Consider the following 16,514-nt stretch of genomic DNA (forward strand, 5'->3'; position numbering starts at 1 on the left):
CTTATAGACTATCATAACATTCATTCCGCAGTTCATTTTCAGACCAATTATCTCTGAAGCTTTCTGACGGATGTGTGAGTTTTAGTCAAGACACAGGCTCAATCCAGATACAGAAAGAGAAAGACAAAGAAAGCATCCATAGTGGAGACTATCGTTGTTCCCACTGAATTTTGTGACTGTCTCATTCAATATTTTCATTATTTGTCTTCCTGAAAATCATTTCTTGTCATGTTCTTTCCCCCAAGTAATATCATTAGCCCTATTAATCTAACTTTTTTGCCATCCAGTGATGGACCATATAATTCTCTTTCTTCAGGCTGTACTTAATTAAGGAAAAACAGAATCACAAATATTTGAGACTTGGCACCTGTAGCTGTTAGGAGTATTTGTGAAAACTAGATCCCAATGCAAGCTGTATCTGCCAGAGTGTGTGGCCTCAGGCAATTAACTTCCCTGAACCTCAGTTTCTTCTTCTGTGTAAACTGAAAATATAAGACATCTGTATTTCCAGTTTACACAGAGAAAGAAATTGAGTTTTTGCTTTAAAAAAAATGAAATGCTAAATGTGGCTTAGCATTACAACTGACCAAGAAAATCAAATACTAGTTTTCCTTACCTATGCATCCAGGGTGAATTGTGGAGCAGAACTTGCACAGATACACCTGAATTATGGTGACTATGGGAGACTGGCATGCAGATGATAACCCCATTCAAAGAAAAGCAGCTGTCCTAGGATACAGCAACACATCTTCACTTGCTTAAACTAGAATCAAATGACTACGGAGCAATGGATGAGTGAGTTGGTAGGTCGGCAGATTACAAACAGACAGATGAGAGAGGTAGCTTACTCCTACTTGTTTAATGTTCATTCAGAGTGGCCCCTGACCTAGAGCTCATGAGGCTGCCTTTGAGAATCCCCACTTTCATTGTGGAAGGACAAAGTTTGCCCCCACTCCCACTCTGCACGATGAAGTTTTAGGCCTGGAGTCACTTTGTCTGCAGGCTCAGTGTCAACCGGGGGCCAGAACAAAACCGAATAGGGCTGTACCCTTTCTTGCTGGTCTAGACAAAGCATGCCTTGGTTGGCCTACACACCCATGAGTACCTGGCTCAGTTTTCTGCACTGCAGTTCTGTTGTATGGATCCCTGAACACCTGCCTGGCTGTATCTGAGCCATCCTTGAAAAGGCAGCGCTGTCATTCATATTTTTATCTATGGGTTACTGACATTGCTCTGTGTGTAGTTTTCTCAAGAAATGTCAAGTCCATCTGCCTGCTGGGAAGTGTTTTATCACCACCTAACCTGCTAGATTGGATTTCCCTGGTTGTAGACAGTGGAAAACAAAATGGTAGGTGCCATATTGATTTGCATATGTATATAGAACTTCTGGAAATCCCTTTGGAAGTATGTACTTTATTTGGGGTTTTTCCCCTCAGTCACGACAGGGCTGGCTCATGACCTTCCCCAATGAAGCATCTCTGTAGGTCAGGACAAAGTTTGCTACATATAGTTTACAAATACTTTTGGAAGCTACTAAGCATTGACACTTCAATTGACCAGTTTGTATCCTTCTCAATGTTAAAGGTAACAATTCTTTATAAATATGTATAGATATATAGATAGATGATAGATAGATAGATAGATAGATAGATAGATACACACACACACATACATATATATATAAATATATATATTTATATGTAGTTATGGTATGTTTAGTGCAGCACAGAGAATAGTCAATAGAACTGTAGTAATTATATACGATGTCAGAGAGGTAGTAAATTGGGGGATGGGCGTTATCACTTTGTGAGAGGTATAAATGTCTAACTATTACATATTTTTGTACAACTGAAACTGAAAAAACAAAAGAAACAAAACACAATAAAAAAATGTAACAACAGACAGACCTTTCTCAGGGGAGACAAATTATAACATTACAGAATCATGAGCTTCAGTATTTATATTTTAGTTCTGGATTTTATATATATGTATATATTTTTTCTATATATTATACATTTTATGTATATGTTCATAAATTATATATAAGTAAATTATATGTATTATATATACATATATCAAGTTTCAACTCTGACGTTAATTTTACGAGTAAAAAATGATCTTATTTTGTGACAGATGGAATGTGGATGACAGGAAATACTAACGAGTTAGAATCACTTAGATTTTGAAGGAAAAAGAAAAAAAAAAAACCCTGCAAGTGTTCTACTGATTAGTATCTTAGAATCCAAAAGGTGTTTTTGAGGAAGAAGCTATAAATGAAACCAGGAAGGAACTCAAGCATACATAAATTTTAATTTTTGTCATTAAGGATAGAAAAGTTGCAATTATCCCACAAAAACAGTAAGACTTTCCTTATAGATTCCGTTGTTGAATAGCCACTCAAAAAGTCACCGAATCTCTGTCAGACATCAGTGCGCCCTGGTCAGATAGAGCTGGATTAAGAATTGTCATCCATGCAACAGGAGGCAACGTTCTAGTAGTTTAGAGACAGGTAAACTGAAAAGTATGTATGAGCAGTAAAAAGTGCTCTAATATACTACTAATAATAATCACTAGCTTATGCATGATTACTGTGTATGAGGCACTATATTAAGAGATTTGCCTGTATCATCTCTTTTAATCCTCATAATAATACTATGAAGCTTATACTGTTGTGATCTGTATTTCTCAGTTGGGAAACTGAGGTTTGTAGACAATGACATAATTATACTAAATGGTAGTAGCACCATGGAGGATTTATTAATAGTTAAAGCTGCCTAGATGTCAGCAAAAGCTTTACAGGGGAAGTGGTTCTTCAGCGGGTTACCTCTTATTTCAGCAGATTTTGGAAAACTCTCATATTTTGGGATTGTAATCTCAGGCTTTAACACACATCAGAATCTAAGGAATTAGCTATATTTTTTCAGTACACTCTCTTTTGCAGACTAAATGGGCTTTCTTTTCATCTTCCTGTATCTATTGAAATCAAAGAATCCAAACTACTTGGCGCTTAAGTAACAGGAAATGTATGACTCTGTGCCCATGGTATAAAATGTCAAAACAGCTCTGAAGATGAAGGTCCTGGATGAGACCAAGACTGCCCAGGGGTCCCCTCCCCCCACCTTTGCCGACACTGTGTGGTTGATATGTCTTTGCGCCCATATGCAATCATTATGAAAACATGCTTCATGCTGGCCTCCATTGTAAATACAGCCAAATTATAGCGGATACTCTCTGAACATGTAATAGCTTTGTTACAAATGCCACTCCTGTTTCAGTACTGACTATCCTTCATTTACATCTGTCTTGCCTAGTGAAGAATGAAGCAAAGCTTCTGAAACTTAAGTATGCACAGCATTTCCCAGAGAACTTGTGAAAACACAGAATCCTGGAGTCTACCACCATGGATTCTGATTCATTAATTCTGGGATGGGACTCCAAAATTTGCACGAACGATGCTCCCACGTATTGCTGGCACTGCAGATCTGTGAACTGTGCTTTGAAGAAACTGGTGTAAAGAATTTAATCATGGAGGTCGTGGGATGCACATTTATAACACCTTACAGGAATTCTGCGAGTGGGGAGAGTGAAGCAAGAGAATGCTGAAATTATTTTAGCAATAGAGAAGTCTGTGGTTCATGATGATATTTTCAGATTAATTCTGGCTGCAGTAAATTCCTTTTTTTCAATCTCTAATACCAGAGGTTCTTCTCTGACTTTCTTTTCTCTTTCATAAATAATGTAGATATATCAGATACTACATATACCGCTTTGTATCATCACCAGAGACTACATAGTATAATGAAAATGAAGCCACAGCTTTGAAAGAATTACATCTTTTGTCCATTGGTGGCTTCTTGTTTCCATTAAGCCTGGTGGGATTCTAGTGCGTTTTGTAATTTTCCTAATGTCACTCAAAACATATTTTCCTATTTTAACTAACAATTGTTTCACAAAAGATGCACAATAAAAAGTAAACTTGTAATAAAGCACTGGTTGATATCAGAGTATCTGTACATCCACAAAGGGACACTTTAGTTCCTGATAGTACTTCAAACAATTTTGTTATATGATGTCACCCTTGTCTAAAAGTCCTCATTTGACTTGCCATGTTTCTTGACATAGCCCGTAAGATAGCGTTTGTCTGGAATCCAATCCATATTGTTGTTATTGTGGTCATCAAGTTTTTACTCCCATCCTTTCTACTCTTTTTTTGCATCTCCCCTATGCAAAGTGCCATATGTTTGTCCAACTTAATAAGTATAAACTAATTAGTACATAACCAGCAGGTAGAGTGAAATTTCAGGCTGTGGTGGTGCCCTAATTCTTGTCAGTTTGGGGTGTGAAGATTGAAATCAAAACATTTGAAGGAGTTTGATACTTGATATATGTGTCAAATATTATAATATCAACTTTCTTTTATTACTCATTTATTAATTCCATAAGTTATGACTTAGGCTACAAGTAATTGAAAACAATCTGGCTTTGTTGCCTCACTTTCCACAGGTTTCCACTTTGACTTCCACTCTTCATGTGTTTTCAAAGTTAGGTTCTTGTCTTTTCAAAGGAGCAAGACACTGGCACGCAGATACTAAGACAATGGAGTCCATTACAATTGATGCTTTGGGAGACACTGAAGTTGCCTTGACCAGATAAGTGACAGAAGAGTTCAAGGCCCAGTACAATCTTTAATAAAAGTTCCGCAGTGAATCTCCGTGTCATTCAATAAGAGATTGACTAAAATTTTAAAGCAGATCAAAATATTGATATTGCATGTATTCTATATATTGCTATGCATAGAAGTAGGAATGCAACTATTACTATTATAAATTATTATTGAAAATAAGGCTATGGGAGGCTGGCCCGGTGGCTCAGGTGGTGGAGCTCCGTGCTCCCAGCTCCGAGGGCTGCCAGTTCGATACCCACATGGGTCAGTGGGCTCTCAACCACAAGGTTGCTGGTTAAACTCCTCGAGTCCCCTGCAAGGGATGGTGGGCTCCGCCCCCTGCAACTAAGATTGAACACTGCCCCTTGAGCTGAGCCTGACTCCTGGATGGCTCAGTTGGTTGGAGCATGGCCTCTCAACAAGGTTGCCAGTTCGATTCCTCGACTCCTGCAAGGGATGGTGGCAGCATCCCTCTGCAACTAAGGTTGAACACAGCACCTTGAGCTGAGCTGCCGCTAAGCTCCCGGATGGCTCAGTTGGTTGGAGCGCGTCCTCTCAACCACAAGGTTGCTGGTTCACCTCCCGCAAGGGATGGTGGGCTGTGCCCCTGCAACTAGCAACGGCAACTGGACCTGGAGCTGAGCTACGCCCTCGACAACTAAGACTGAAAGGCAACAACTTGAAGCGGAACGGCACCCTCCACAACTAAGATTGAAAGGACAACAACTTGACTTGGACAAAAGTCCTGGAAATACACACTGTTCCCCAATAAAGTCCAGTTTCCCTTCCCCAAGAAAATCTTAAAAAAAGAAAAAAGAAAAGAGGCTATGAAAACTATATAAAATAAATCCCATTTATGTAAACATAAAATTTTATGAATAAAAAACCATTTTAGAAGGATAAATGTAACTAACAAAAGGGTGAAGTACTTTGCCGTTATTCTTTGTTTTCACATCTACATTATTTGGATTTCCATCACGAATCAGAATTAATTTTATAAGCACAACACCAAAAAGAAATAGCCTTGGGGAGAAAAACCGTTCCTCACATCCCAAGCTCTGACCCAACTGGGGGAAACAGAAATCTGGTAGGGAAGGGCCAGTAGGACGTCTTTCTGCATCTCCTTTGGGATGCACTCCTAGGGCATCCACCCTGACGTTCTTCCAAAGGACAGTGTTTCCTCAGAGTGAGCCCTCAGAACCATCTGCCTCGGAGATACCTGGTCCCAGGTCTCATGAAGGAGCATCTCTAGTGGTAGAGCTGCGATCTGCGTCTTTAACAAGCTCCCCAGGTGATTCTGCTAAACTCTAAAGTTGAGGGACCACTGCCTAGGGCATGTGTCTTGGAGGGAGTGAGAAGTACACTGAGCAATTAAAATGTGTTTAATTCTTGTCTCTAATGTAGAGTTTGGTGCTCTGTCCCCTTGGGTCCTTTCCCTAGCGGCAGAGTGGAGTCTTCACATCTCCATTTCTGAAGGTAGTGAAATGAGAAGAATAAGCTCCAGGCTCTTGGCTTTTCACTGATGTCAGTGAGAGGTTTGTATCACAGACCTTGTAGGCTAAATCTGGTGTCTAGAAATCTACAGAGAAGGTGAGAAACCAGTCCACCCTCTGCAGGCTAGATGACTACAGCATAGAATTCAGAGCAGAACTAGACATCCTACCTCGGGAGCAGGTGTTTGTGTGTGTGTGTGTGTGCGCGCGTGTGTGTGTGTACACACCGGAGCTCATCACCTCTCTGGGCTCTTGCTGAAATCACCTCTCATATCTAGTTCCTAAGGACAGGGACACTGCAAACACCACTGGCCAATGACTCTCACACTTTAACCCCGAGCCTTGGGGAGATGAGGAATAAGCCGCCTGGCTGCTCAGTGACGTCCTGCCTGTAATCCCTAGAACAGTCCTATACCCTCGTCAAAGGCATCAAGTCTCGGGCCAAGGAAATATTACTAACTCAGTTGTGTTTGCCTGAGCTCCGCTGAACACATCACACTGAGTTCTTCACTAGAGATCTTTGCATTATTTATTGAATGAAAGCAATGTTACCTCAGACAGGACAGCTCCTAGGCTCAACAGTTGCTGATTGTGCTTTTTTCACTGTCCTTTCATCCCCAGCAGACACAGGGCAGCATGAGGCCTGAGAACCAGAGCAGCGTGTCCCACTTCCTCCTGCGGGGGCTCCCCATCCGGCCCGAGCAGCAGGGCGCGTTCTTCGCCCTGTTCCTGGCCATGTACCTGACCACGGAGCTGGGGAACCTGCTCCTTATCCTGCTCATCAGGCTGGACGCTCGCCTGCACACGCCCATGTACTTCTTCCTCAGCCACTTGGCCTGCTCTGACATCTGCTTCTCATCTGTCACCGTCCCTAAGATGCTCGTGAACATGCAGACTCAGGACCAATCCATCCCCTATGCAGGGTGTGTAACACAGATGTATTTTTTCATAGTTTTTACTGCTTTGGACAATTTCCTTCTCACCTCAATGGCATATGATCGGTACGTTGCCATCTGTCACCCCCTCCACTACATGACCATCATGAGAGAGGGACTGTGTATCTTACTCATAACCGGGTCGTGGCTCCTCTCCTGTGCCAATGCCTTGTGTCACACCCTTCTTCTGGCCCAGCTGTCCTTTTGTGATGACAACACCATCCCCCATTTCTTCTGTGATCTTGGTGCCCTGCTCAAGTTGTCCTGCTCTGACACCTCCGTCAATGAGCTGGTCATTTTCACAGCAGGACTGGCCGTTATTACTCTCCCACTAATCTGCATCTTGATCTCTTATGGCCGCATTGGGGCCACCATCCTGAAGGTTCCATCTACCAAGGGCATCTGCAAAGCCTTGTCCACCTGTGGCTCCCACCTCACTGTGGTGTCTCTGTACTATGGGACAATTATTTGGGTCTATCTTTTCCCCTCATCCAACACCTCCAGTGACAACAACATAATTGCTACTGTGATGTACACAGTGGTCACTCCAATGCTGAACCCTTTCATTTATAGCCTGAGGAACAGAGACATGAAGGGGGCCCTGGAGAAACTCATCAACAGAGCAACAGTCTTGTGTCATGACGTTCGCTCATCTTTATGACAGACGTGTTTATCACCAGACACTAGCCCCTTAATTTGAGTCCAGCATCGAATAAGTGCTCAGTGATATTTGATAACTTGAATTATATTCTGTAACAATCATTCTTTCTTCTCCTTGCAATTGTTTAGTATAAATCTTGAAATATGTTGTGATATTATTGATTATTGCTTTTGTCTATTAGATTAAGGAACTACATAGTAGAATTTATGTCTCTCCTTATTTTCACGGAATTGATTAGTACTTTTGAAAAACAGGTTTATTGGAGTAAAACTGACATATAAACACTGTATATATTTAAAGTGTACAACTTGATGTTTTTATATTTATACATGGTGAACTGATCACCACAATCAAGCTAATTAATAATAAATTCATCACCTCCACATAGTGACCATTTTATTTGACCTTGTTGTGTGTGTGTGTGTGTGTGTGTGTGTGTGTGTGCGTGTGTGTGGCGAGAAGACTTCAATTAAGACCTACCCTCCTAGCAAATATCAGCATACAGTACAGTAGTTTTAACTATAGTCATCATGTTGTACTTTAGATCTCAAGAACTTATTCATCTGACATAACTGAAACTGTGTACATTCTGGTAAGTGAAATAAGTCAGACTTGAAAGATAACTGCTGCGCGATCTTACTTACATGTGGAAACCAAAGTAGTCAAATTCATAAACCAGAGAATAGAATGGTGGTTGCCAGGATCCGGGGGAGAGGCAATTGGGGTGACACTGGGAATTCATTAGTGTTTATACATTTTTGGAAGATATTGGCATAGAAAGGTTGCAGAATTGGAAATTTGTAAAGTGTCTGCTTTCCTTTTCTCTCCTCCCATTTAGTGATCTTCTCATAGTTTCTGCTGGTGGTGATGGTGGTGGATCAGGGGAGGGAACTCCGTAGTGCCCTTTATTGCTCCAGAAATTACCCATTTTGTGAGTCAGCTGATCTACATATGTGGCCGACCAGCAGCCACGAATCAACGAAGAACCTGAAAGGGGGAGTGGGAATTAAATAAAGACACTCACAATTATGATGATGCGGCCGGTCTCCAGTGATGCTGAAGCACCGAGTTTATTTTTTACCACCGTTTATATACCCTAAGAATACGTGCAGTTTTAACAGTCAGCAGATAAAGGAATGTATTACATCACAGAAAGTTATCTTTTACCTAAAACACAGAAAAGCAGAAACTACTAAACAAACCTCAATGCTATTATCTCATCAAGAGCAAATTTATAACTTTTACATACAGATACAAAATCCTTGAAACTTTTCCCAAGTCATCATCTCATGACAAAGCCCACCAATTATCCTGCTAGTCTTCAGTCCTCAGTGTCCGAGAACCGGTCACTCCCACCTACTTTCTCAGCAGCTCGCAAGCACCCTCCAGGAACAGGCAGAGATAATGCCTTAGAAGCTGAAACAAGTTAATCACAAACTGAGCCAGTCTGCAAGGCTTTTAGAATAACAAGAAATCATGGCTCCCCACATACATATAGACTCAAGCTTCTTCTGGGTTTAGGGATATTGGTCACTCTTATACACCTTCGTAACCTTCATTAGCCGTTCATTCTCAATCATCTCTGAAGCTTTCTGACTGCTGTGTGAGCTTCAGTCAAGACACAGGCTCAATCCAGATACAGAAAGACAAAGACAAAGACAGCATCCACAGTGGAATCTTTCCTTGCCCCCACTGAATTTTGTGACTTTCTCATTCAATGTTTTTATTATATGTCTTCCTGAAAATCATTTCTTCTCATCTTAGTGACCCCAGGTAGTATCACGAGCCGGAATACTCTAACTTCCTTGTCATCCAGTGAAGGACCACATAGTTCTCTTTCTTCAGGCTGTACTTAATTAAAGAAAAACAGGATCACAAATACTTCTGAGACTCAGCACCTCGTAGCTGTTAGGAGTATTTGTGAAAGCTAGATCCGAATGCAACCTGTATCTGCCAGAGTGTGTGGCCTCAGGCAATTAACTTCCCTGAACCTCAGTTTCTTCTTCTGTGTAAACTGAAAAACTATAAGACATCTAATATATTTTTGCTTTGAAATTAATGAAATGCTAGATTTGGCTTAGCATTACAACTGACCAAGAAAATCAAATACTAGTTTTCCTCATCTATGCATCCCGGGTGAATTATGGAGCAGAACTTGCACAGATACACCTGAATTATGGTGACTATGGGAGACTGGCATGCAGATGATAACTGCATTCAGAGAAAAGCCACTGTCCTAAGATACAGCAACACATCTTCACTGGCTTACTTTAGAAACAAACGACTACTGAGCAATAGAGGAGTGAATTGGTAGGTGGGCAGATCACAAATAGGTCAAAGGAGTAACTTACGCCTACATGTTTAATGTTCATTCCGAGTGGCCCCTGACCTAGAGCTCATGAGGCTGCCTTTGAGAATCCCCGCTTTCAATGTGGAAGGACAAAGATTGCCCCCACTCCCACCCTGTCCAATGTAGCTTCAGGCCTGGAGTCACTTTGTCTATAGGCTCACTCTCAACCGGGAGCCAGCACAAAACCAAATAGGGCTGGAACCTTTCTTGCTGGTCTAGACAAAGCCTGCCTTGGTTGGCTTACACACCCATGAGTACCTGGCTCAGTTTCTCTGCACTGCAGTTCTGTTGTATGGATCCCTGACCACCTGCCTGGCCCTGTCTGAGCCATCCCTGAAAAACACAGCTCTATCATTCATCTTTTTAGCCATGAGTTGGTGACATTGCTCTGAGTGGAGTTTTCTCAAGAAATGTCAAGCCAACCTGCCTACTGAGAAGTGTTTTACACCACCTAACGTGCTAGATTGGCTTTCCCTGGTTGTGGACAGCCGAAAGCCAACTGGTAGGTGCCATGTTGATTTTCATATGTATATACAACTTCTGGAAATACCTTTGGAAGGACGTACTTTATTTGCGGTATTTCCCTCAGCCATGCTAGGGATGGCTCCTGACCTTCCCCAGTGAAGCATCTCTCTGGGTCAGGACAAAGTTTGCCAGATAAAGTTTACAAATACTTCTAAAAGCTACTAAGGATTGACACTTCAATTGACAATCTCGTATCCTTCTCAAAGTTAAAGGTAACATTAATTCTTCATATATGTATATAGATATAGATATAGATATATAGATATACATGTACATATACATATATACATACATATATACATAACTATATGTGTGTATACAGATATTGATGTGGAGTACAGCATAGGGAATAGTTAATAGAATTGTGATAATGATATACAATGTCAGAGGGGTAGTAGATTGGAGGACACGGGTTATCACTTTGTGAGGGGTGTAAATGTCTAACTACTACATTGTTTTGTACAACTGCTACAAAACAAAACACAATGAAAAAATGTAACAACAGACAAACCTTTCTCAGGGAAAAGAAATCTTAACATTACAGAATCAGTGGTTCAGCATTTATATGTTAGATCTGGATTTTATATGTACATATATAATTTTCCATATATTTTACATATTGTATATATGTTCATAAATTACATATAAATAAATTGAATATATTTTGTATATACATATATCAAGTTTCAACTCTGATGTGAATTTTACGAGTAAAGAATGATCCTATTTGGTGAAAAATGGAATGTGGATGAGAGGAAATACTAAAGAGTTAGAGTCACTTACATTTTGAAGGAAAAAAAAACCTGTAAGTGTTGTTTTGATTAGTATCTTAGAATCCAAAAGTATTTTTGAGGAAGAAGCTATAAATGAAATCAGGAGGGAACTCAAGTTTACACAAATTTTAATTTTTGTCATTAAGGATAAAAAAGTTGGAGTTATACCAGAAAAACAGTGAGACTTTCCTTGTTTTATAGATTCTGCTGTTGAATAGCCACTTAACAAGTTACCTCATCTCTGTCAGACATCAGTGTGCCTCGCCCTGGTCAGACAGAGCTGGATAAAGACTGGACATCCATGCTACAGAAGGGAACGTCTAGGAGTTTAGAGACAGGTGAACTGAAAAGTACGTATGAGTAGTAAAAAGTGCTCTAATATACCACTCCTAAAAATCACCAGGCTTCTGCAAAATTACTGTGTATTAGGCACTCTAATAAAAGCTTTGCCTGTATCATCTCTTTTAATCCTCATAATAATGCTATGAAGCATATACTGTTGTTACCTGTATTTCTCAGATGAGGAAACTGAGGCTTGGAAACAACGACATAATTATAATAAATGGTAGTAGCACAATGGAGGATATACTACTATATATCCTGGAAGTCAGCAAAAGCTTTACAGGAGAAATGTTCTTCAGCGGGTTATCTCTTTTATTTCAAGAGATTTTGGAAAACTCTTATATTTTGGGATTGTAATCTCAGGCTTTAACACACCTCAAATCTAAAGAATTAGCTATATTATTTCAGTACACTTTCTTATGCAGTCTTTAATGGGCCTTCTTTTCATCTTCTTGTATCTATTGAAATCAAAGAATCCAAACTACTTGTCACTTAAGTAACAGGAAATGTATGACTCTCTCCCCATGGTATAAAATGTCAAAACAACTCTGAAGATGAAGGTCCTGGAAGAGACCAAGAATGGCCAGGGGTCCCTTCTCACTCCCCTTTGCCGACACCGTGTGGTTGATATGTCTCAGCCCCCTTACATAATCATTATGAAAGCATGCTTCATGCTGGCCTCCTTTGTAAACACAACCAAATTATAGTGCATACTCTCTGATCACGTAATAGCTTTCCTATAAATGCCACTCCTGTTTCAGCACTGACTATCCTTCATGGACATCTGTCTTGTCTAGTGAAGAATGAAGCAAAGCTTCTCAAACTCTATGTGCACAAGACTTCCTGGAGAACTTGTGAAAACACAGATTCCTGGAGTCTACCACCGATTCAATAGTTCTGGGGTGGGACCCCGAAATTTGCACGCACGACGATGGGACTCCACGTGATGCTGGTGCTATTGATCTATGAACTGTGCTTTGAAGAGACTGGTGTAAAGAATTACATCATGGAGGTCGTGGGAGGCACATTTATAACACCTTACAGGAATTCTGCGAGTGGGGAGAGTGAAGCAAGAGTGTACTTAAATTATTTTAGCAATAGAGAAGTCTGTGGTTCATGTTGACATTTTCAGATTAATTCTGTCTGTAGTAAATTCCTTTTTTTCAATCTCTAATACCAGAGGTTCTTCCCTGACTTTCTTTTCTCTTTCATAAATAACGTAGGTATATCAGATACTACATATCATGCTTTGTGTCATCACCCGAGACTACATAGTACAATGAAAATGAAGCCAAAGGTCTGAAAGAATTACATCCTTTGTCCACTGGTGGATTCTTGTTTCCATCCAGCCTGGTGGGATTTCAGTGTGACTTGTAATTTTGCTAATGTCACTCAAAAACATATTTTACTGTTTTAACTAACAATTGTTTCACACATGATGCACAATAAAATGTAAATTTGTTATAAAGCACTGGTTGATATCAGAGTATATCTACATCCACAAACAGACACTTTAGTTCCTGACAAGACATTACACGATTTTGTTATATGATGTCACCCTTGTCTAAAAGTCCTCATTTGACTTGCCCTATTTCTTGACATAGCCCATAAGATAGTATTTGTCTTGAATCCAATCCATATTGTTGTTATTACAGTAATTAAGTTTTTACTCCCATTTTTTATATCTTTTTGTGTCTGCCCTACGCAAAGTGCAATATGTTTGCTCCACTTTATAAATATAAAACTAATTAGCACATCACCAGCAGGTAGAGTGACATTTACAGCTTTGGTAGTTACCCAATTCTAGTGTGTTTGTGGTGTGAATATCAAAATCAAAATATTTGAAGGAGTTTCATTTTTGAAAAAAGTGTCGAATATTATAATATCAACTTTTCTTTATTACTCATTTATTTAATTCTGTAAGTTTTGACTTAGGCTACGAGTAAATGCAAACATTCAGGCTTTGTTGCCTTGCTTTCCACATGTTTCCACTTTGACTTCCACTCTTTATGTATTTTCAAACTTAGATTCTTGTGTTTTTAAAGGAGCAAGACAAGACACTGGCACGCAGATACTAAGACAATGGAGTCCATTACAATTGATGTTTTGGGAGACACTGAAGTTACCTTGACCAGATAAGTGACAAAAAGTTCAAGGCCCAGTACAATCTTTAACAAAGTTTCACAGTGAATCTCTGTGTCATTCAATAAGAGATTGACTCAAACATTAAAGCAGATCAAAATATTGATATTCTATGTATTCTATATAATGCTATGCATAGAAATAGCAATGCAAATATTATTATAATAAATTATTATAGAAAATAAGGCTATAAAAACTATATAAAATAAATTCCATTTATATAAACATAAAATTTTATGAATAAGAAACCATTTTAGAAGCATACAAATAACTAACGGAAGGGTGAAGTCCTTTGTTTTCACATCTACATTATTTGGTTTTCCATCATGAAGCTGAATTCATTTTATAAGCACAACACCAAAAAGGAATACCCCTGGGAAGAGAAACTGCTCTTCTCATCTCAAGCTATGACCCAACTGGGGGAAACAGAAATCTGGTGGGGAAGGGCCAGTAGGACGTCTTTCCGCATCTCCTTTGGGATGCACTCCTAGGGCATCCACCCTGACGTTCTTCCAAAGGACAGTGTTTCCTCAGAGTGAGCCCTCAGAACCATCTGCCTCGGAGATACCTGGTCCCAGGTCTCATGAAGGAGCATCTCTGGCAGTAGAGCTACAATCTGCATCTTTAACAAGCTCTCCAGGTGATTCTGCTGAACTCTAAAGTGAGGGACCACTGCCCTAGGGCATCTGTCTTGGAGGGAGCGAGAAGTACACTGAGCAATTATTACATGTTTAATGCACGTCTCTAACCTAGAGTTTGGTGCCCTGTCCCCTTGGGTCCTTTCCCTAGGGGTAGAGTGGAGTCTTCACTTCTCCATTTGTGAAGGTGGTGAAATGAGAAGAGTAAGCTCCAGGCTCTTGACTTTTCACTGATGTCAGTGAGAGGTTAGTACCACAGACCTTGTAGGATGAATCTGGTTCTGTGTGTCTACAGAGAAGCTGAGAAACCAATCCCCACTCCCGGAGGCTGGATGACTTCAGCATAGAATTCAGAGCAGAACTAGATATCCTTCTTCACAAAAAGGTGTGTGTGTGTGTGTGTGTGTGTGTGTCTACACCGGAGCTCATCACCTCTCTGGGCTCTTGCTGAAATCACCTCTCATTACTAGTTCCTAAGGACAGGGACACTGCAAACACCACTGGCCAATGACTCTCACACTTTAACCCCGAGCCTTGGGGAGATGAGGAATAAGCCGCCTGGCTGCTCAGTGACGTCCTGCCTGTAATCCCTAGAACAGTCCTATACCCTCGTCAAAGGCATCAAGTCTCGGGCCAAGGAAATATTACTAACTCAGTTGTGTTTGCCTGAGCTCCGCTGAACACATCACACTGAGTTCTTCACTAGAGATCTTTGCATTATTTATTGAATGAAAGCAATGTTACCTCAGACAGGACAGCTCCTAGGCTCAACAGTTGCTGATTGTGCTTTTTTCACTGTCCTTTCATCCCCAGCAGACACAGGGCAGCATGAGGCCTGAGAACCAGAGCAGCGTGTCCCACTTCCTCCTGCGGGGGCTCCCCATCCGGCCCGAGCAGCAGGGCGCGTTCTTCGCCCTGTTCCTGGCCATGTACCTGACCACGGTGCTGGGGAACCTGCTCCTTATCCTGCTCATCAGGCTGGACGCTCGCCTGCACACGCCCATGTACTTCTTCCTCAGCCACTTGGCCTGCTCTGACATCTCTTTGTCATCTGTCACCGTCCCTAAGATGCTCGTGAACATGCAGACTCAGGACCAATCCATCCCCTATGCAGGGTGTGTAACGCAGATGTTTTTTTTCATAGTTTTTACTGTTTTGGACAATTTCCTTCTCACCTCAATGGCATATGATCGGTACGTTGCCATCTGTCACCCCCTCCACTACATGACCATCATGAGAGAGGGACTGTGTATCTTACTAGTAACTGGGTCCTGGCTCCTCTCCTGTGCCAGTGCCCTGTCCCACACCCTTCTCCTGACCCAACTGTCCTTTTGTGATGACAACACCATCCCCCATTTCTTCTGTGACCTTGGTGTCCTGCTGAAGTTGTCCTGCTCTGACACCTCCCTCAATGATCTGGTCATTTTCACATTAGGTTTGGCCGGCATCACTCTCCCACTAATATGCATCTTGATCTCTTATGGCCGCATTGGGGTCACCATCCTGAAGGTTCCATCTACCAAGGGCATCTGCAAAGCCTTGTCCACCTGTGGCTCCCACCTCACTGTGGTGTCTGTGTACTATGGGACAATTATTTGGCTCTATATTTTCCCCTCATCCAACACCTCCAGTGACAACAACATAATTGCTTCTGTGATGTACACAGTGGTCACTCCAATGCTGAACCCTTTCATTTATAGCCTGAGGAACAGAGACATGAAGGGGGCCCTGGAGAAACTCATCAACAGAGCAACAGTCTTGTTTCAATGATGTTAGCTCATCTTTATGACACATGCGTTTATCACCAGGCCCTAGTGTCTTAATTGTGAGCCCAGCATGGAATAAATGCTCAGTAAATATATGTTAACTTGATTATATTGTTACAGTCACTCTCTTTTTCTTGCAAATCTTTAGCATAAATTAAGAATTCTTGTGATATTATTACTCTTGTTTATTCGATTAAGAAACTACATAGTTAGTAGAATTTATATC

General features: G+C 40.8%; 1 protein-coding gene across 1 annotated transcript; it reads left to right on the forward strand.

Annotated features, from left to right (window-relative positions):
• The first annotated feature begins 6,792 nt into the window (after positions 1-6,792).
• On the forward strand, positions 6,793-16,292 carry LOC117032178 (olfactory receptor 1J4-like). The gene is made up of 2 exons (XM_033123486.1): positions 6,793-7,289; positions 15,350-16,292. The coding sequence occupies exons 1-2, from the start codon at positions 6,793-6,795 to the stop codon at positions 16,290-16,292; spliced, it is 1,440 nt and encodes a 479-aa protein (XP_032979377.1).
• The last annotated feature ends 222 nt before the right edge of the window (positions 16,293-16,514 follow it).

The sequence above is a fragment of the Rhinolophus ferrumequinum genome, chromosome 12, assembly GCF_004115265.2.
Source record: "Rhinolophus ferrumequinum isolate MPI-CBG mRhiFer1 chromosome 12, mRhiFer1_v1.p, whole genome shotgun sequence".
Taxonomy (NCBI): Eukaryota; Metazoa; Chordata; class Mammalia; order Chiroptera; family Rhinolophidae; genus Rhinolophus; species Rhinolophus ferrumequinum.